Source organism: Patagioenas fasciata, chromosome 5, assembly GCF_037038585.1.
Source record: "Patagioenas fasciata isolate bPatFas1 chromosome 5, bPatFas1.hap1, whole genome shotgun sequence".
In the NCBI taxonomy this organism is placed as follows: domain Eukaryota; kingdom Metazoa; phylum Chordata; class Aves; order Columbiformes; family Columbidae; genus Patagioenas; species Patagioenas fasciata.
Window position 1 is genome coordinate 17,621,683 of NC_092524.1, and position 15,171 is coordinate 17,636,853.

General features: G+C 41.1%; 1 protein-coding gene across 9 annotated transcripts in view; it reads right to left on the minus strand.

Annotated features, from left to right (window-relative positions):
• Nucleotides 1-15,171, minus strand: part of BRSK2 (BR serine/threonine kinase 2) — a 326,267-nt gene that overhangs the window by 157,926 nt on the left and 153,170 nt on the right. For all 9 annotated transcript variants that reach the window (XM_071809011.1, XM_071809010.1, XM_065840016.2 and 6 more), the window contains exon 2: nucleotides 7,798-7,892. In XM_071809011.1, the coding sequence (XP_071665112.1) occupies nucleotides 7,798-7,892 (95 nt within the window). The remainder of the gene's footprint in view (nucleotides 1-7,797; nucleotides 7,893-15,171) is intronic.

The window sequence follows — 15,171 nt, forward strand, 5'->3', positions numbered from 1 at the left end:
ACCCACTCTCCTGTGGCATCCTCTGCTCTCTGCAGACGGGGATAGGTTTCATCCTGCATCTCTTCAGACTGGCTAACTAACCACAGAATAGAGCTGGTTGAAGTGCTGATAGGAAAAGTCATTAAAAGAGGTTTTAGCTTTTTTCATCAACCTTCAGTGAGTCAGGAAAAAAAAGAAGGAAGTTTTAACTGCACCAAAGAGCCTGCAGCTCCAGATAGAAAAAACAAACAAACAAACAACCGCAACAACATCCCCCCCCAACAAACAACAACAACAACACAACAAACAAACAAAAAACCCACCAGAATCTCACCAGACCCATGGTTCACATCTGCAGTTAACAGAAACTACAGCTCCAGGTGGCTCTGCTATACACACCACCCAGGCTGGGGGAGTCTGAAGCTTCAGGTTCACAGACCTACTGGGTTTCCAGACAGCCACAAATTCTGGAAACACTGACAGGGGTTACAAGCTCTGCATGCCAGTCTCAAGATTTTCAGACTCCACACCCCAACTCTGTAAGGCTGAGCCTGGAACCTAACCTTCACGTGGGATTCCCCTTGCCTTTCAGGGTAACTCCTACTGGTTGTCCGTCCCAGGACACTGAGCATCAAGCCTGACAACAGCCAAGGATTCCTGTGCTTTCTGCCACTCCACCACATAGCAATGTTTCATAGGGTCACATCTCTCTAGCTGGGGATGCTGTGTCTGCCCCACAGCTGTGGATTCGTGAAGCCCACCTCAAAATTTCTTACATCTTGTCTTGATGCTCAGAGGTGGTGAGTGTCCCTGCAGAAACATGGTTTTCAGGGTCTCTGCTTTGGAGGTGGCAAGCAGAACTGCCTAAGAGCCTGCTATGAATCCAGACAGAGTTCAAAAGAAACCTAGTCTTTGATATATTGGGAGTTCACTGAGCCAAAGTTATGTCAGGAGAAAACATATTAGTGAATCAGCATCTTTTGATAAAACTAAGCTTTGACAAAGGAAGAGAATTCCCAGAAGCTTTGGCAGAGAAAGCAACATAAAGTCAAACTATGGTCTGCCTCACCTCAAATGTGAGCATGGTGCATTCAGTCACAGTGGAAACAGTTAAAAGAGCTGAACAGAAAGGGTTTTTACCAGCTAATTGTGGACAGAAACTTCACAGGTGGATGAGGACTGGATGGCAGAGCACATTCAGACATCTCATCTCTGGGAGCAGTTATTTCCCTATCCAGGCATTATGGTTATGATCAAGTGAAATGAATGGAAAAAGCATTCCTTGGCTTCAACTAGCTCTAGCCAAGGCTCATGAGGGACAGTTATCGCTGTATGACCAAGGCAGCACATGAGGATGGTACACTGTCTGTCTATGTGTTTGCACACACAGGGCTGTGGGTAGAACGTGTCTGGTACAACAGAGATTTGAGCCAGACTGATATAATACAAGTCTGCAGAATTAAAAGTAGGGTGGAAAAAATAGGGCCAATTATTTTTATAGCTTGCCCAAATGCCTCAATTGATCATACTAACTTTAGAAAGCAAAAGGCACTGTGCACACTTGACAGGTTTGTTCCTCTGACAGGTACATCATGTGCTCGTGATTCCTGTTTAATTTCCTTCTTTAAGAAAACCTCAAACTGCGTTCCTCGTGGGTGTGGTAGAAAGTGGAGGAGGAAAGTGATTCTTCTCTGAAGGAAAATACAATTATCCAACTTCTTTAACTGCTCAAACAGATGACAAGCAAACAGGCTTTCAGTGCTCCCCACCAGCTCCAGTATAAAACAAAACACCCTGCATTATGCATTCAGCAACAGATCCCTACTCCCAAACTCCCTATAGCAGAAGGGAACCAGGGGGGAAAAAAGCTGTTTTTATTTTCTCCATGTTTTTCATATTGCAAGGTGCTTTTTTAGCTCTTTGAACTCAGAAGAGAGACTTGCACACGTGAAGCTGTGCTGTGCTAACTGGGTTGCTACTGGAATACAAACTAGGGTCACAGAGGCAGGGAGTGAGTGTGTATTTGTGCACTCGTGCTCTTTGATGAGTGCCAATCATTCCTGCAGTTTGTTCGCCACCTACGCACTGTCAAACATACACACAGACACACACACACTTATCATCTGCTGTGTTCCAGTGCTAAAGGCAGACAAGCATGTGGTAATTCTCCAGGTTAAAGATAACCGTCAATCAGGGTGTGAGTGTGCATTTTTATCAAGCATATGTGGCAAATGTGCAAGGGACAATCCATGTAAGTGTGAACATACTCATTTGTACATTGCAACCTGTTCAACAGCAAGTAAAAATATGTGTATCAGAGTGTACATACATGTTTTGGGGAGATTTAACTTCCCTCATGCTTTCTTTTTTTTTTTTTGGTCACGAATACAAGGTTCTCTGGATCATTCTCCTCTTGCAGCGATATGCCAATCAATCAGAAGAATAATAGATGAGTTCCAGCAAATCAGGATACTATTTCTTAATCAGGAAGTCCTAGAAAGTTTGACGAATGCTTTAAAACCTTTTCTTTAGGACTTCTGATTAATAAAGCGAAATAGTTTCCCTCCTATTTGCTATTTTTAATTTGACCATCTCCAAAATCTTGTGTGCCAGCATCCTAGATTAATCTAAACACATTTCACTGGTGAAATCATATGGTCTTGTTTCTTTGTTCACTTGTACCCAATAACAGGGGAATTCACTGTGATTCAGCAGCACCCTAACACTATTTCCACAATTATCAATAGTAGAACTCCTTAATACTGAGGCTGGAAAATTATTGGGTTAGTGTTGAACGCATTAAGAAAAGAATTTGTTTTAGTGAAATTCAGTTTTGGCATTGGTGAGTTTGGCTTCACTTAAGTCAGGGAAACTGCCCTTGTTATGATCAAAGCTGAATTTCAACTAAGTTGCACTATTCAGTCCGTTTCTGACTCTGCCTCAGATTTAGCTTCTCCTTGACACTGTTCTGATACTCTGGTAATGATTTCTGTAGACCAGGCATCCACTCAGCAGCTGAGGACAGCTAGGTCAGCCAATATTACAGTCTTTTGTTTCAAAAGTCTGAAAATGAGGTATTCCAAAGCAAAGGTCCTGCTCTCAAGTATTCCCTTCTTTAGCTTCGCTTGGGAGCGCCTAAATTTCTGCTTCTGCGGATACCTTGCACAAGTGCCTTTCTTTATGCTCCAGACACTGATAAAAGACTTTTTACAGATTTTAAGTGTGTGATTAGAAATTCACAGCTCCATGGATTTTAAGGCCTGAGAGGCTACTGCGTTAATCTAGTCAGAGCTAATGCGCAGCACGGGTCAAGAAACCATCTTCAACTACTTCCTGCTGCAAATCCAGCTGCTGAGGCTGAACTAGGATCTAGGTTTTAGAAAAACACACTGATGATGTTTAATAGATTTCCAGGAGAAAAACTCACCAGAGCTTCAGACTGCTTGTTTGAATTAGTAACTTCATCCAGTGGTCAAATAGGACTAGTATTTTGACACTTAATCTGTCTGCCTACAGCTTACAACTATAAGGTTTTTGCCCCTAAGAGTGTAATATCCTCTATTATCAAATGCCTATCCTCCTTGTCAGTATTTACAGACCATGATTAAGTTATGTCTTAACCTTCTATTTAATAAACCAGGCAGATTGAGTCCCTTGAGTCTCTCCTAAAACATGAGCTCTGATTGCTACTTACTCTCTCAGATATTTTCTAAATTGTACCCAATTTCTAAACTTTTGCCTTAAACAATGAACATCTCAACCATACATGCTGTGTTTCAGCAGTTCTGCAACAAAACAATGCTAGTTATTACCTGTCTTTCTCTAGCAAAAGGGGGAAGACAGAGAAAAAAAAGAAATCACAGACTAGGGTAGAAAGAAGAATGAGAGGGGTTAAAAAGAGGCAAAATAACAACTGAAAGAAAATGGAGAAGGAAGGAAAGACTCAAAGTAGGACAAGGTAGTAAAGAAATATGTAGCTACTGAAATAGAAGCTCAGAAAGAAGCAAGAGGTAACAAAAAGACCATGCAAAGTAGTGCCTATTTACAAGTACGCTTGCATAACTTGTCTTGGCAGTTCCAAGAGGCTGACACTTGATCCTGCTACCTATCCCTCCACTCAGTTAATTCAGGCAATCGTTGCATGACCCTCCCCCTGCTTAGGAACACAAACTACACCTTTGCAGAGCTTTTTGGAAGCAGAGCTCATTAGCACCACAAGGCACAAGAACAACAAACTAACCTCCCCCAAACCCACCACCCATGTTTCAATGGAGCTCCACAAGAGAAATGAGGAAGGGACTGTGTCTCTTCTCATCCTCCACCCTGGAAATACCTGCCCCGTTCCAAGGCCAGCACTGGAGGACTCAGAATAAACAAAAGGCCCATACACACAAAGCACACAGATGGAGGTCATCCAGCCATCAAGTCTGTGACATCTGTGGCTTTCGCAGGATGTCTGTGTGTTCAAGTAATTAGTCCAAAACCAGCTGTCCCCTTCTTGCCCTCACCCTTTTATGTTCTTACTGCTTCTACTACCACTATCTGTCCAAAGAGTATTTCATCTGATGGATCAACAAATGAGTAGCTTTTTTTGCTCTTGTTTATTCTTTGGAAGGAGGGAGTGGAAGAGAACTGGTGAGGTGGTAAAGAAGAAAGGACTCTTGTGAGTAAGTCTCATGAGATGCCTCAATGTTTTCAAACAAGATTTTGCCACATCAGAGGAAAGATTTGCTTTAACCTATATATTCCAAAGTTATAAACTCCAAACACTTGTGCTGGTACTGAAAATGTAGCCATCAATAGTAAACCTGCCTGTTCAGGAAAGCTTACTCCTTCACAGACACATTCACCTCTAGTATTCTGGGCCCAATTTCCCCCTCAGCGATCCAGAAGTAATTCAGGGAGATTAACGAGCCCTATTTCCATCTCAAAATCCTCCCTATAACACGCTGCTTTCTGAAATCCTTCTGCTGATTTGTGCTAGAGCAAGCTAAAGGTACCATGGGAGTCAGGTCTCCACATCAGTGGGGACTACTACAGTGCAGCTGAAGAAACCCAGCTGAAGCTTTTACCAGTTGTGTGAGAGCAGGAGCAAGAACAGAACCACTCCTTCTGTTCGCATCTGTGAAATTACATTTGTAGCTTTGCCCCAAAACCAGGCTGCCAAACAGTCCCAGGCTGGAGCTGGGAAAGGAACACGGCTCCCCAGCCTGTGCTGAGTGAACACAGGCATGACAAAGCAGAAGGCTCGCATGTGCAGTGAGCAGCCCTGTCCTTCCGTACGGCAGCAAGCGCTTGGATGATACATTTACTGCAGCTTGTGCTGCATCGTGCCTGCCTGTGTAACATCTCCATAGCAGCAGTTCTGCTAATTGAGACCAGCTGCTTCAATTCCAAATTCTTCGCTCCAGAAATATCGATAGTATGACGTTGTGATTAGAAAGCACTTTACCAAAGCCCTCTCAGTTCTGCACAGCTCAGAGGAAGAGCAGCTGCAGAAAGAAGGGACAGTTCTCTGAATGTACAGAATAAAGCGCTGCAAAAACACGGGAGAAATGCAGGCTGTGAGAAGCAAGTCAAAACAGAATAATGATGGCTGGGGAAGCGGCCTGCTGTATATGCTTGTGCCTGTCATTTTAGATGTTGAAAGGCCCGCAAGCAGACTTCTGCCTTATGCTCTAGGATAAATGGCCACAGCACTGCAGTGTTACAGCTTCATGCAGCAGGTGTGCATATTTGTCAGATCCAGTTTTTCTGTTCAAGGATGGATTAAAGCTAAATCTATCAGTCTGGGCCTGGCTTGGGAGAGTAGCTGTGGTCTTGAATCATTTGGCTCCAGGGACTGTTTCTGCATGGCCCACTGGCAAAGATAGTCACTGGAACTGATAGGCTAATGGGAAGATTTGCAAAGTGGGAATGCCACCACACCACCATGACTTGGCTTCACTGTTGGCTGTTTCCCTGTGGCTGCTGACTCCACACAGCAAGCTGTCAGCTGGATGCTTGGCAATGGTCACACTGGGATTGTTGAAAGCTGCAAGCATTTTTCCCCTTTGGCCAAGCTGGATTAAGCTGGCTAACAGTACAGTTAATTCCAAATTCACTTAGAAGTCACAGGCACTGTCTGCGACCATCAGACACAGGGCATTCCTGAAAAGACATCTGGTTACTGAGTTTATGCAGGAACTGGGCAAACCACTTCAAATACCATCTGTTATTCCAACCTCCTGAGCACAGAGGACAGAATCCTTAAAAGAGAAAAATCTCACCAAGAATGGTCTGAAAATGAAACTCACGATACGATGCGTGGTTTCCTCCTGAGAAGGGTGCTATACAATCTTACAGAAAATATGGCATGCTTTGGCATGAGTCTGTGTAAACAAGGGCCTAACACACCATTTCACTACTCAGATTTCAGACTACAACCAAGGTAATGCAACACGACTAAAGCAGAGAGACCACTGTGCTATGCTAAGTGATTTGCTTCCTACTCTGAAAATCAATTAAGTAAATAACATGTTTTATACAGATAGCAGACAGCGTATCTAAGCAAACAAAATGCTCATGTTATTTAAAAATATTCCTATTATGTTACTCTGGAAAATACTCAAAGTGTTTAGAGTCTCATTCAGATATTACCATTTACAGACTTTCTTTGCTTTCACTGTACTCCCTTCATCTGCTGAATCTCCCTTTAAAATTGTAGTTTGCTTACCTATTTAACTTTCGGTCTACATTAGAAGACTGATTGAATCCACAGTACTGCAGGAGAAGGAATACTTCTATGAAATTCCAGAAAGGTAAGTCCAAACACATTACAATTGAATATAAATACCCCATATTTTTTTTCTCTGAAAAAAATAAACTTACATTGTATGTGTAACATTCATTGACCTTTAATCTCTATTTTCTTTCTCCTCCTAGTAAGGTTGCTATACTTACTTGTGACGGAAAACAGCTGACACAGAAGTAGATATAAGAAACAGCAGTGTAAAGATATATGTTCCATGTGTTTATAGGGAAGTTATAGCGATAAAGTGCGCTAGGCTGTATGAAGACCTGTTAACATCATTTGCATGTGCCAGCTTGATGGAATTGTGTTGATTGCAGAGCAGTGTGTTCCTTCCCATCAAGCTGAATTAAGCCTTTCTAGTCACCAAATCACATGAATAAATTTTTATGCATATATTTATTTTATTTTTAGGTTTCCAAGATCAAACAATGACACTAATGTAAGGAGATGGATATTACAAGGCCAGGTGAAAAGACGAATTAAACTCATCTGAACACTACTGTCATTTGGACCATTGGGACAGACACTTTAATGGTTTCCAATGGCACAGCTCTGTGGATTGTTAACAGAATTACAACAGCTTTAAACAGTCAAAGACTTTGGCGTGTCAGATCATAAAGAACCCATGTAGTGGAGCAAGCAGTAGGAGTATTCAAACAACAGATTCACCAGTCTCTCTTAAATCTCTGCCTACTGGCATTTGTACAGCTCAGTCTGCAATGTACCGCAACTATTATGCACTGCTGCAGCAGTGGAAGTCAGATGCCCAACACGCATTTGCCCAGCAGAGAAGCAACAACTCTGCAGCTGACCGTTTGTTTTGTTCACAAAGCACAGGCATACTCCCATTTAATTTCAGCTGCCTTGGCTTCCCCCATAACTAAATTATTGTTATTATGCTCCACATAATCCTAGTACTGACAAGGATGTTTGTTATACATAATTAAAGATATTAATTTTGCATGGAACACAAGACACAGAGCCAAGAACCTCATTTTTTTTTAAGTCTCCCATTAGAAAATTACCTTCATTAACACGGACTCGCTGAGCTTCTCTCTGTTGACAATTTTTATCGCCACCTTCTGACATGTGACACAGTGAACCCCCAACTTCACAAGCCCTGCAGGAGAAACAGAAAAATAGAAAGGAAGAAGTGGTTAGATAGCCGCTGTTGAGATTTTTGCTATTAGTACGCCACCCAGCATTTGGCAAGTTAAATGCAAAGAATTAAACACTAGTCCCTCCTACAGCCACATAAGGTCTTGTGAGTAATGAAGACCCTGCAGCCCACATCGTGACCATTTGGCACTGAAGCCACCAACATCCATAATGCTGCTGCAGTTTCTGCCATTAAAGCTGTATTTCTGCTGAAGAACTGTATTCCAGCTTGCACCACTCAAAGTGTGATATATCAGTACAAGTAAACTTCTGCCAACTCTACCACACTAGGCTAAGGGCTTTTGCTGACACCTGACACCAAGGAAAGCTCAGAAATCAAAAAAACTAGGTAATCAAATGTCTGCAGTGTAGACATGGTCTCTACATTTTTCTAGCTCCTTCCAAAGCTCTCATGATCATAATAAAAAGGTACTTAATTATGATTTCCCGTACTTTTTAAATTTAGCCTGCTGTATAAAGTTAATACTGTGATGGTTGCCATTGTGGCATGGAGAAACATCAACATATGCTGATACAATTCTAAGTTGTTCTTATTTGTTATTATTTACTATATCGTTGTCCTCAAATAACTTAAAGCGCTGTTAAATGATAATATTGACAAAAGCATATGGATATCCCTGACAGGATCAGGATGTCTGAGCTATCACCAAAATATGGAACAAACTTTCAAGAATTAAAAGAAAGAGGTAAGTAATATACATAAAGCATTATCTCCTACTAAACGTTGACCTAAATCCACTGACTTTCATGAAAATACATTGAGATATCTCCCACAAGTGAGTTTAAAATAGTCCCCTGAGCTCTCAACTCTAACACCATTAAGAAAATTTGTACCCAGAAATATTGTACCTTGTAGGTCTCTTCAAGTGTGATTTTGTTTGCTTCAGCTTTTATTCTTGTCAAACATGCAAATGCAGCACAACACCTGATCGGCTGGATCCCATCCCACTCCGCACACAATAAGCCAAATTGCCATTTAGTTTAATTCAGTTATAACTGAAGTAAGAATGGCACCTCCTTGGTGTTAGAGACCTCTCGCAGCTTCACAGAGTATTTGTGAGCAATGACATTGCACAGTAAGAAAAAGTTTAGCTCAGCTTGCGGGTCCTAGGTTGGGTTGGAGTTAAGATCCTGACCCCATCCCCTGATGCAAACCACACAACCAAACACATTGCTTTACCTGGAAATTGAATACAACAGATCTGCAGTCCAGCAAAACAATGAACACAGGACTTCACACGTCTTACCGAGGGATGAATATATAGACTATAGCCTTACCACAAACTATCCCCAGTGCAGTGAACTGGAGTTTCATCGGGGACTCCAGCAACCTCCTGCAAGATACTTGTCCATCTTTTTGCTACTGAGTTAATTATAAATTTCGAACCATTAATCACTGGTTATTATGCTGAGAAATAAATTCCAAACTCACTTCCAGTCAGGTCTCTTTTACGGCATGCTCAAGTGTTCTGGATATTTCTAGTCACATAATTTCTCAGTCTCATCTGGTTAAATGCTGACATCCTTACTTTCAGCCATGACATTAACAAGTCACAAAAATGAAGAACGCTGCGCACTGACAAATTCATTTGAAACTGTGTAAAGCAATAGCCTGTCCCTTGCCTGACGCAGCCAAGAAGCACAGCTGCGGGAAGATGCTGTGATGTCCATCCAATCCTCACTCTTATGTCTCAATTTTGTCTATTCAATAAATTTATAATATTACCCACAGCACTGTTGGCTTTGTGTTCACCACTCATAGCAGCTGCAGCCTTACTTATGCTTCTTCTCTTTGGCTTTGTTATGTGTTTGGGTAGTGGCTACTTGGCACTGCTTTGTTGAAAGTGCACACAGTTTCAATTTGTGCTGATTGCTTCCTTCCTGCTTCCAGCACAAATCACAGCTCCACATCACTCTTACACCGTGACCACATCACTATTTACATCGCTCTTTCAAATCTCAGCATAACTTCTAGCTCAGTCCTTTTTATCTTGGCTCCTGGGGTCTGTGGCACAGTGCTGTACTGTCACATGCTGCAGACCAGTTATTTTAAGAGGCCAATAAAGGTGACAAACAACTGCTCTCTGTAACTGGTCCTTCACCCTGAAGAAAATATAAAAGTTTATCTCACCCTTCAGGGTTTGATTTCAAATGTTGTTGCTCCCAAATCAAAACATCTGTCCCACTGAACCTGGCTAATCTGTAAACTACTTTTCCTTTGTCCTCCCTGAAGCACCCTGTGATTGAGTCCTAGAAAGGTTTTAACCATTAACTTTTGGGACACCACCATGCTGTGCAGGCAATCCTCACAGCATCCTCTGTCCTTTTGCCTACTAAACTACCACAGAAACTAAAAAATTAAGATTAAACCATTCTGTTTATGCCAATAAAAATGTTAATCAACTGTTAGAAGACACTGCACACCTTGCAAAAATCACATTGATACTGAATCACACTGATTTTATATTGAATTAATTTCATTGACCTCAAGAAGTCATTCTTGATTTACATCATGTTACCAGGAAACAGAATGAAAAAACACACGTGAGATTTAATGTATTTTTCCTCTTCTTATGATTCACATTTTAAAAATCAAGGAAAAAAACCCACTGTCACTGCTATCTGCTCTATGGAGACGGAACTTTAAGACAACCCTCTGAACAGCCCAAGACAGCACTTTTCACTGTACTAAATTCACTGAATGTAATTTTAGAATAAAATTAAGACATATCGCTCTGCCTTGCCTCCCCAGTCCTCTGGGCACAGTTCAGATTTTCATCCACAAGTGGTTCCTGGGGGCTCTCAGGCTTTCAAATGGGCTGTTATATCCTGTGAGCTGCAAACATCGGACTGCTTTTGATCTTAGCCACTGAACTGCACCAGAACCAGTCCTATAATTTCAGGTTGGAAGTACAGAAGAAAACATAAGCATGCTTAAAAGTACGGGGATGTGTAAGCTAACATTGTCTTTTCATTTATGACTAAAAGCCATGAGTTGAAAACCAATGAGCATAAGTAACCCCAGGTGACACAAGGGGAAGGTGCCATTGAAGGCAGAAGAGCAAAGGGAAGTGTACAGGCCTGACACAGCCTCATGCTGCACTGACCTGCTGACAACCATGCCTGTGCTCTTTGCTGCTGGGAATCTCCTGCTCTGTGGATGCTTAGAGATACGCAGATATTTTCTGAAAAGGACAGGAGCTTGTGTGATGAACAAGCGACAGATTTAGATCAGGTGGACAGCCCACCCTGAAGCAGTACAGAGACAAATCCTTTATTTTGCCCAAGAAAAATGTACTGTGGGGGTGGAGAAAAAAAAAAGCTTCCCTCCAGCTAAGATAATATATTCACTATAAACCCATGATCACAGAAGTCATCTCCATGGCCTGTATTGTAACTGGTAATCACCTCCATGACAGTTCAGCCAAGGACAGGATTATAGAAAAGGCTGATTTACTTTTGCCTTGCATTTTGTGTGGTAATTTTCCCTAACACAGACTGAATAAAACCCTAAGAGTTCAGTGCTGGTGCTATTCCATATCCACTTTACAGTTGTGTGAATAGCAGCATGAGGGAACACAACTGTGGAGAGTAACACCTTACTAATAATCCTGGTATTACAAGTCTTCATTACAGGAAAAAAAAAACAACAAACAAAACAAACCCAAAAACTACTATCTGGAAACAACAGAGAACTGGTTTTCACTCCTATCCAAAACTGGATCCTGCCACAGATCTGAAACAAATTATCGTTTTGAGAGAGGGAGACTAATAAACAATGAAACAGCACTGTTGTTTAAATACAGCACTTATGGTACACTCATTGCTAATAAATAATGTTCCCACAGTCTTTCAGAAATAGTAAACACAAGTAACTCATTACCCTGATTTTTAACCATAAGGCAAATAATTACTTCAAGAAGTGGAATGAAAAATTAGGTACACTTGCTATATTTAATACATATGATTTTTCCAATGGTAAACGGAGGTCTTTCATTTCCTTCTGAAACGAAACCAAGCCAATGCCCTCTCTTTAAGTATTGATACATTCCTGTAGTAGGCAAACTAGCCACTGACTTCAGAAGATCACCTGCACTTAACATGTTGCTTGTTCTTCATTTCACTTCAGAGTGCATTGCCAAAAAAACTTCTTAAAAAATCTGAGCAGAAAGCCCTGGTCTGGCCGGTAGTATCTATTTTGGCTGGATGAGCAATTAAAAGAATGTCTACAGAGAAATATCATTCCTCTTTTAACTTCAGTTAGCTAATTGCCAATTAATTCAAGTCAACGAATACCCTGCAAATGTTAATCTAGGCACTGCAGGACAAAAACATTCGTGGCTTACTTCAGGGCTCACATTACTGCTGGTACCAAACTCTCTGGATTAAAGAAGGAACAAAAATCTTGGGCTGATCAAACCCAATTACACAGTTTTTTAAAAAGCTAAGTGTATGTACACCTTTGCTGCACATTAGCTTTGTATGTACAATCTTTATGTACAAGTAACATAATTTAGCCTCACAAACTGGAGGTTGCTATTGTAAATCATAAACATATTTATGGATACTCCTTCCTGAAAACTACATGCACTAGCATTTACAAGATCTGCAAATTCAAGAATACTAATTTAGAAAATCAACTCTTTAAGTAAACAAAAGCATTAATGCAAATGAAGTGGAGCACAGGACAATGCTTGTAATATTATTGTTCTTTATTCTCAACAGATATCTTTGCAAGCACTGTAGTTTCAATTAGGGTTAAATCAGTTCAGTTACAGTGCCTAACTCTGCTGACTGCTGCTTTAGATCTACAACAGTGGAAAACATTTTAAAATTTGGCCCACAGCAATATGATTTCCATAGCCATAAAATAAGGATAATAACACTTACCTTGTGAGGGCTGTAGAAGGATTAACTGATTAATCCTTGCAAAGAATGTTGGAAAGGGATCTAAACCCTAAGAAAGTTTTACATATTACAACCAGGAAAACTGTATCTTAAATACAATCTGGGAAGAACAGTCTAGATAATTTCTTATTAATAGCTTCTATTTAATTTCCCAATTCTTCTAGCACATAGATTTCTGGTCTCCTACAATATGCATCTTACACTCTTCTTAGCTGCACTGGAAAGAACTTTGTTACCAAGCATTCTACTTATGAAAAACAATAATTGCCCTTAATTACTCAGTGTTCTCATTGAATGGATGTTTGTTTTTCTATAGCAATTGTTATCTCTAATTATTGTCTTTAAAATAAACAGAGCCTTATATCAAGTGACAGGCAAATTATACTGTATCAATTTATAATTGCATATGGGGAAAGGAGGTATAGGGTTGCCTAGAAATCTAAAAGGATGAGGAAGCATCTAACTACGTTGGTAATGAAATAATTTGACCATGGGTCCTTCTACAGAAAGATTCTAGTGCTAAAAGGCTGTTCTGAGGGTTCATACTGTAACTGTTTCTAAATTGAGTAAACTGTAATTACAGTAGGACTAAAGCCAGAGTTCAGATGCTCAGCAGGAGCATGGAAGAAGATGTTCATCATTGCTGGGATTCATGTACCTCACCTCAGAGCACAGGGAAGCTGCATGCTGAATTGCTATTGCCCAGATTTATTCTCCTGAGCTATGAGCACTGTCACGTACACCGCCTTGGCCAGCCAAAGGGACACACTCCTAAGCTCAGAGATTGGTGAGAACAATGCATCAGCTCAGATGTGACTGGATCCACACGCCTGATATTAGAGAACAAGAGACAGACACATATATATACACACAGCAGCTCACCAGGAGCAGGTTTTACACTGTACACCTCAGAGATTATGGTAAGATCATCCTCCAACCTCAGCAGGATCAAAACACACAGAACCAACATCACCTCTATTGATTTTTATCTTGGTTTCTTTCTTACAATATTTCATAAATCAATACTTCTCAGAAACCCTTTGTGCCCCCTGAATATAGCAAAGAATGTGACTGTTGAGTCCTTTTAACATGTTCTCTTTCCCAACTTACCAAACACTCTCAATGTGTCTAAAGAGGAGCCCCCAGGGAACCAGGACACAAACCTTGATGGGCACACTGGATGCTGCTTTTGTAAAATGTCATTATTTCATCAGTAAAACTCCAACAAACTCTTGAAGTCCTCTGGGATCTATAAGCAGCTTGTGATGTCTAGTGGGCTGAGCTCCTATTTCAGATCAAGTCTTTGTTCCCACATAAAAACACTTGGGAGACTAAGCTTTGCTGCCACGGGAGAAGTGCAGGCTTCAGCCTCCAACATGTATGCCAGAAAGCATCTGGGTAGCACCCCCAGCCCCTGCAGACAGGGAGAAGAGTGGTTTCATTGTTTTCAAATTAAAAACATAAATTAAAATCTAATATCTTCCCATTGATGCACCAGGAAAAAAAAAAAAAAAATCCCTTTTTTTATATGTCTGGATGGGTATTGGGAAGACTCCAGTTTTGTCCACAACTGTCCTAGTCTAAAGCTTTTCTTTCCACTTTCCAAGAGCTATACAGGGTGTTTCAGAAAGATGGACCCAATTTGAAATCACTATATCTCTGCCACCACGAACCGTCCATGAATGAAGCTCTTACCACTTGAAAGAGGAGGGCACAGAGTTTCAAATGATTACCATGAGATGCCTCTCCCTGTGCCCAAACAGCGCCCCAGCCCCAGGCATTCTCAAGATGGTGACCCCACAACACAAGGCATTTTGGTTCCATCTTTTTTAAACACCCTGTACATCTCCTTAAAAAACTCTTTTTGAGGAATGATGAGATTCATGTCCCCCTTCAGACTTCATTAATCCTTTCTCAAGAGATGATCAAAGATGGACATTTTCAGGTACAGCAGGAAGCCAACAGAACTCTGTCTATCCTGCCTAAGACGTACTTCAGAAAACATGTCACTATAATTTGGTAACGTCTGGGTAATGAGCCACAATGTCCCCTCTTGGTCCAGTGATCTATAGCGAAGGGCTGATGCACTAACAAGGAGTGAACACTGCACAGCAGAGAAAGAGGAGGTGAGGAAGGAGGAGGCGAAACAGCGGATAAACCGCTATTCATGTATGCTTTTAGCTGACGTTAATCCCATTTTCTATGCTCATTTCTTACATCTCCCCTTCTTCACCACACCTTTCCGTTCTATCACGAAGTACTCACACCCTTTTGACCCCACCAGCAGCCAAGACTGTTTCAGCTAGATTCTA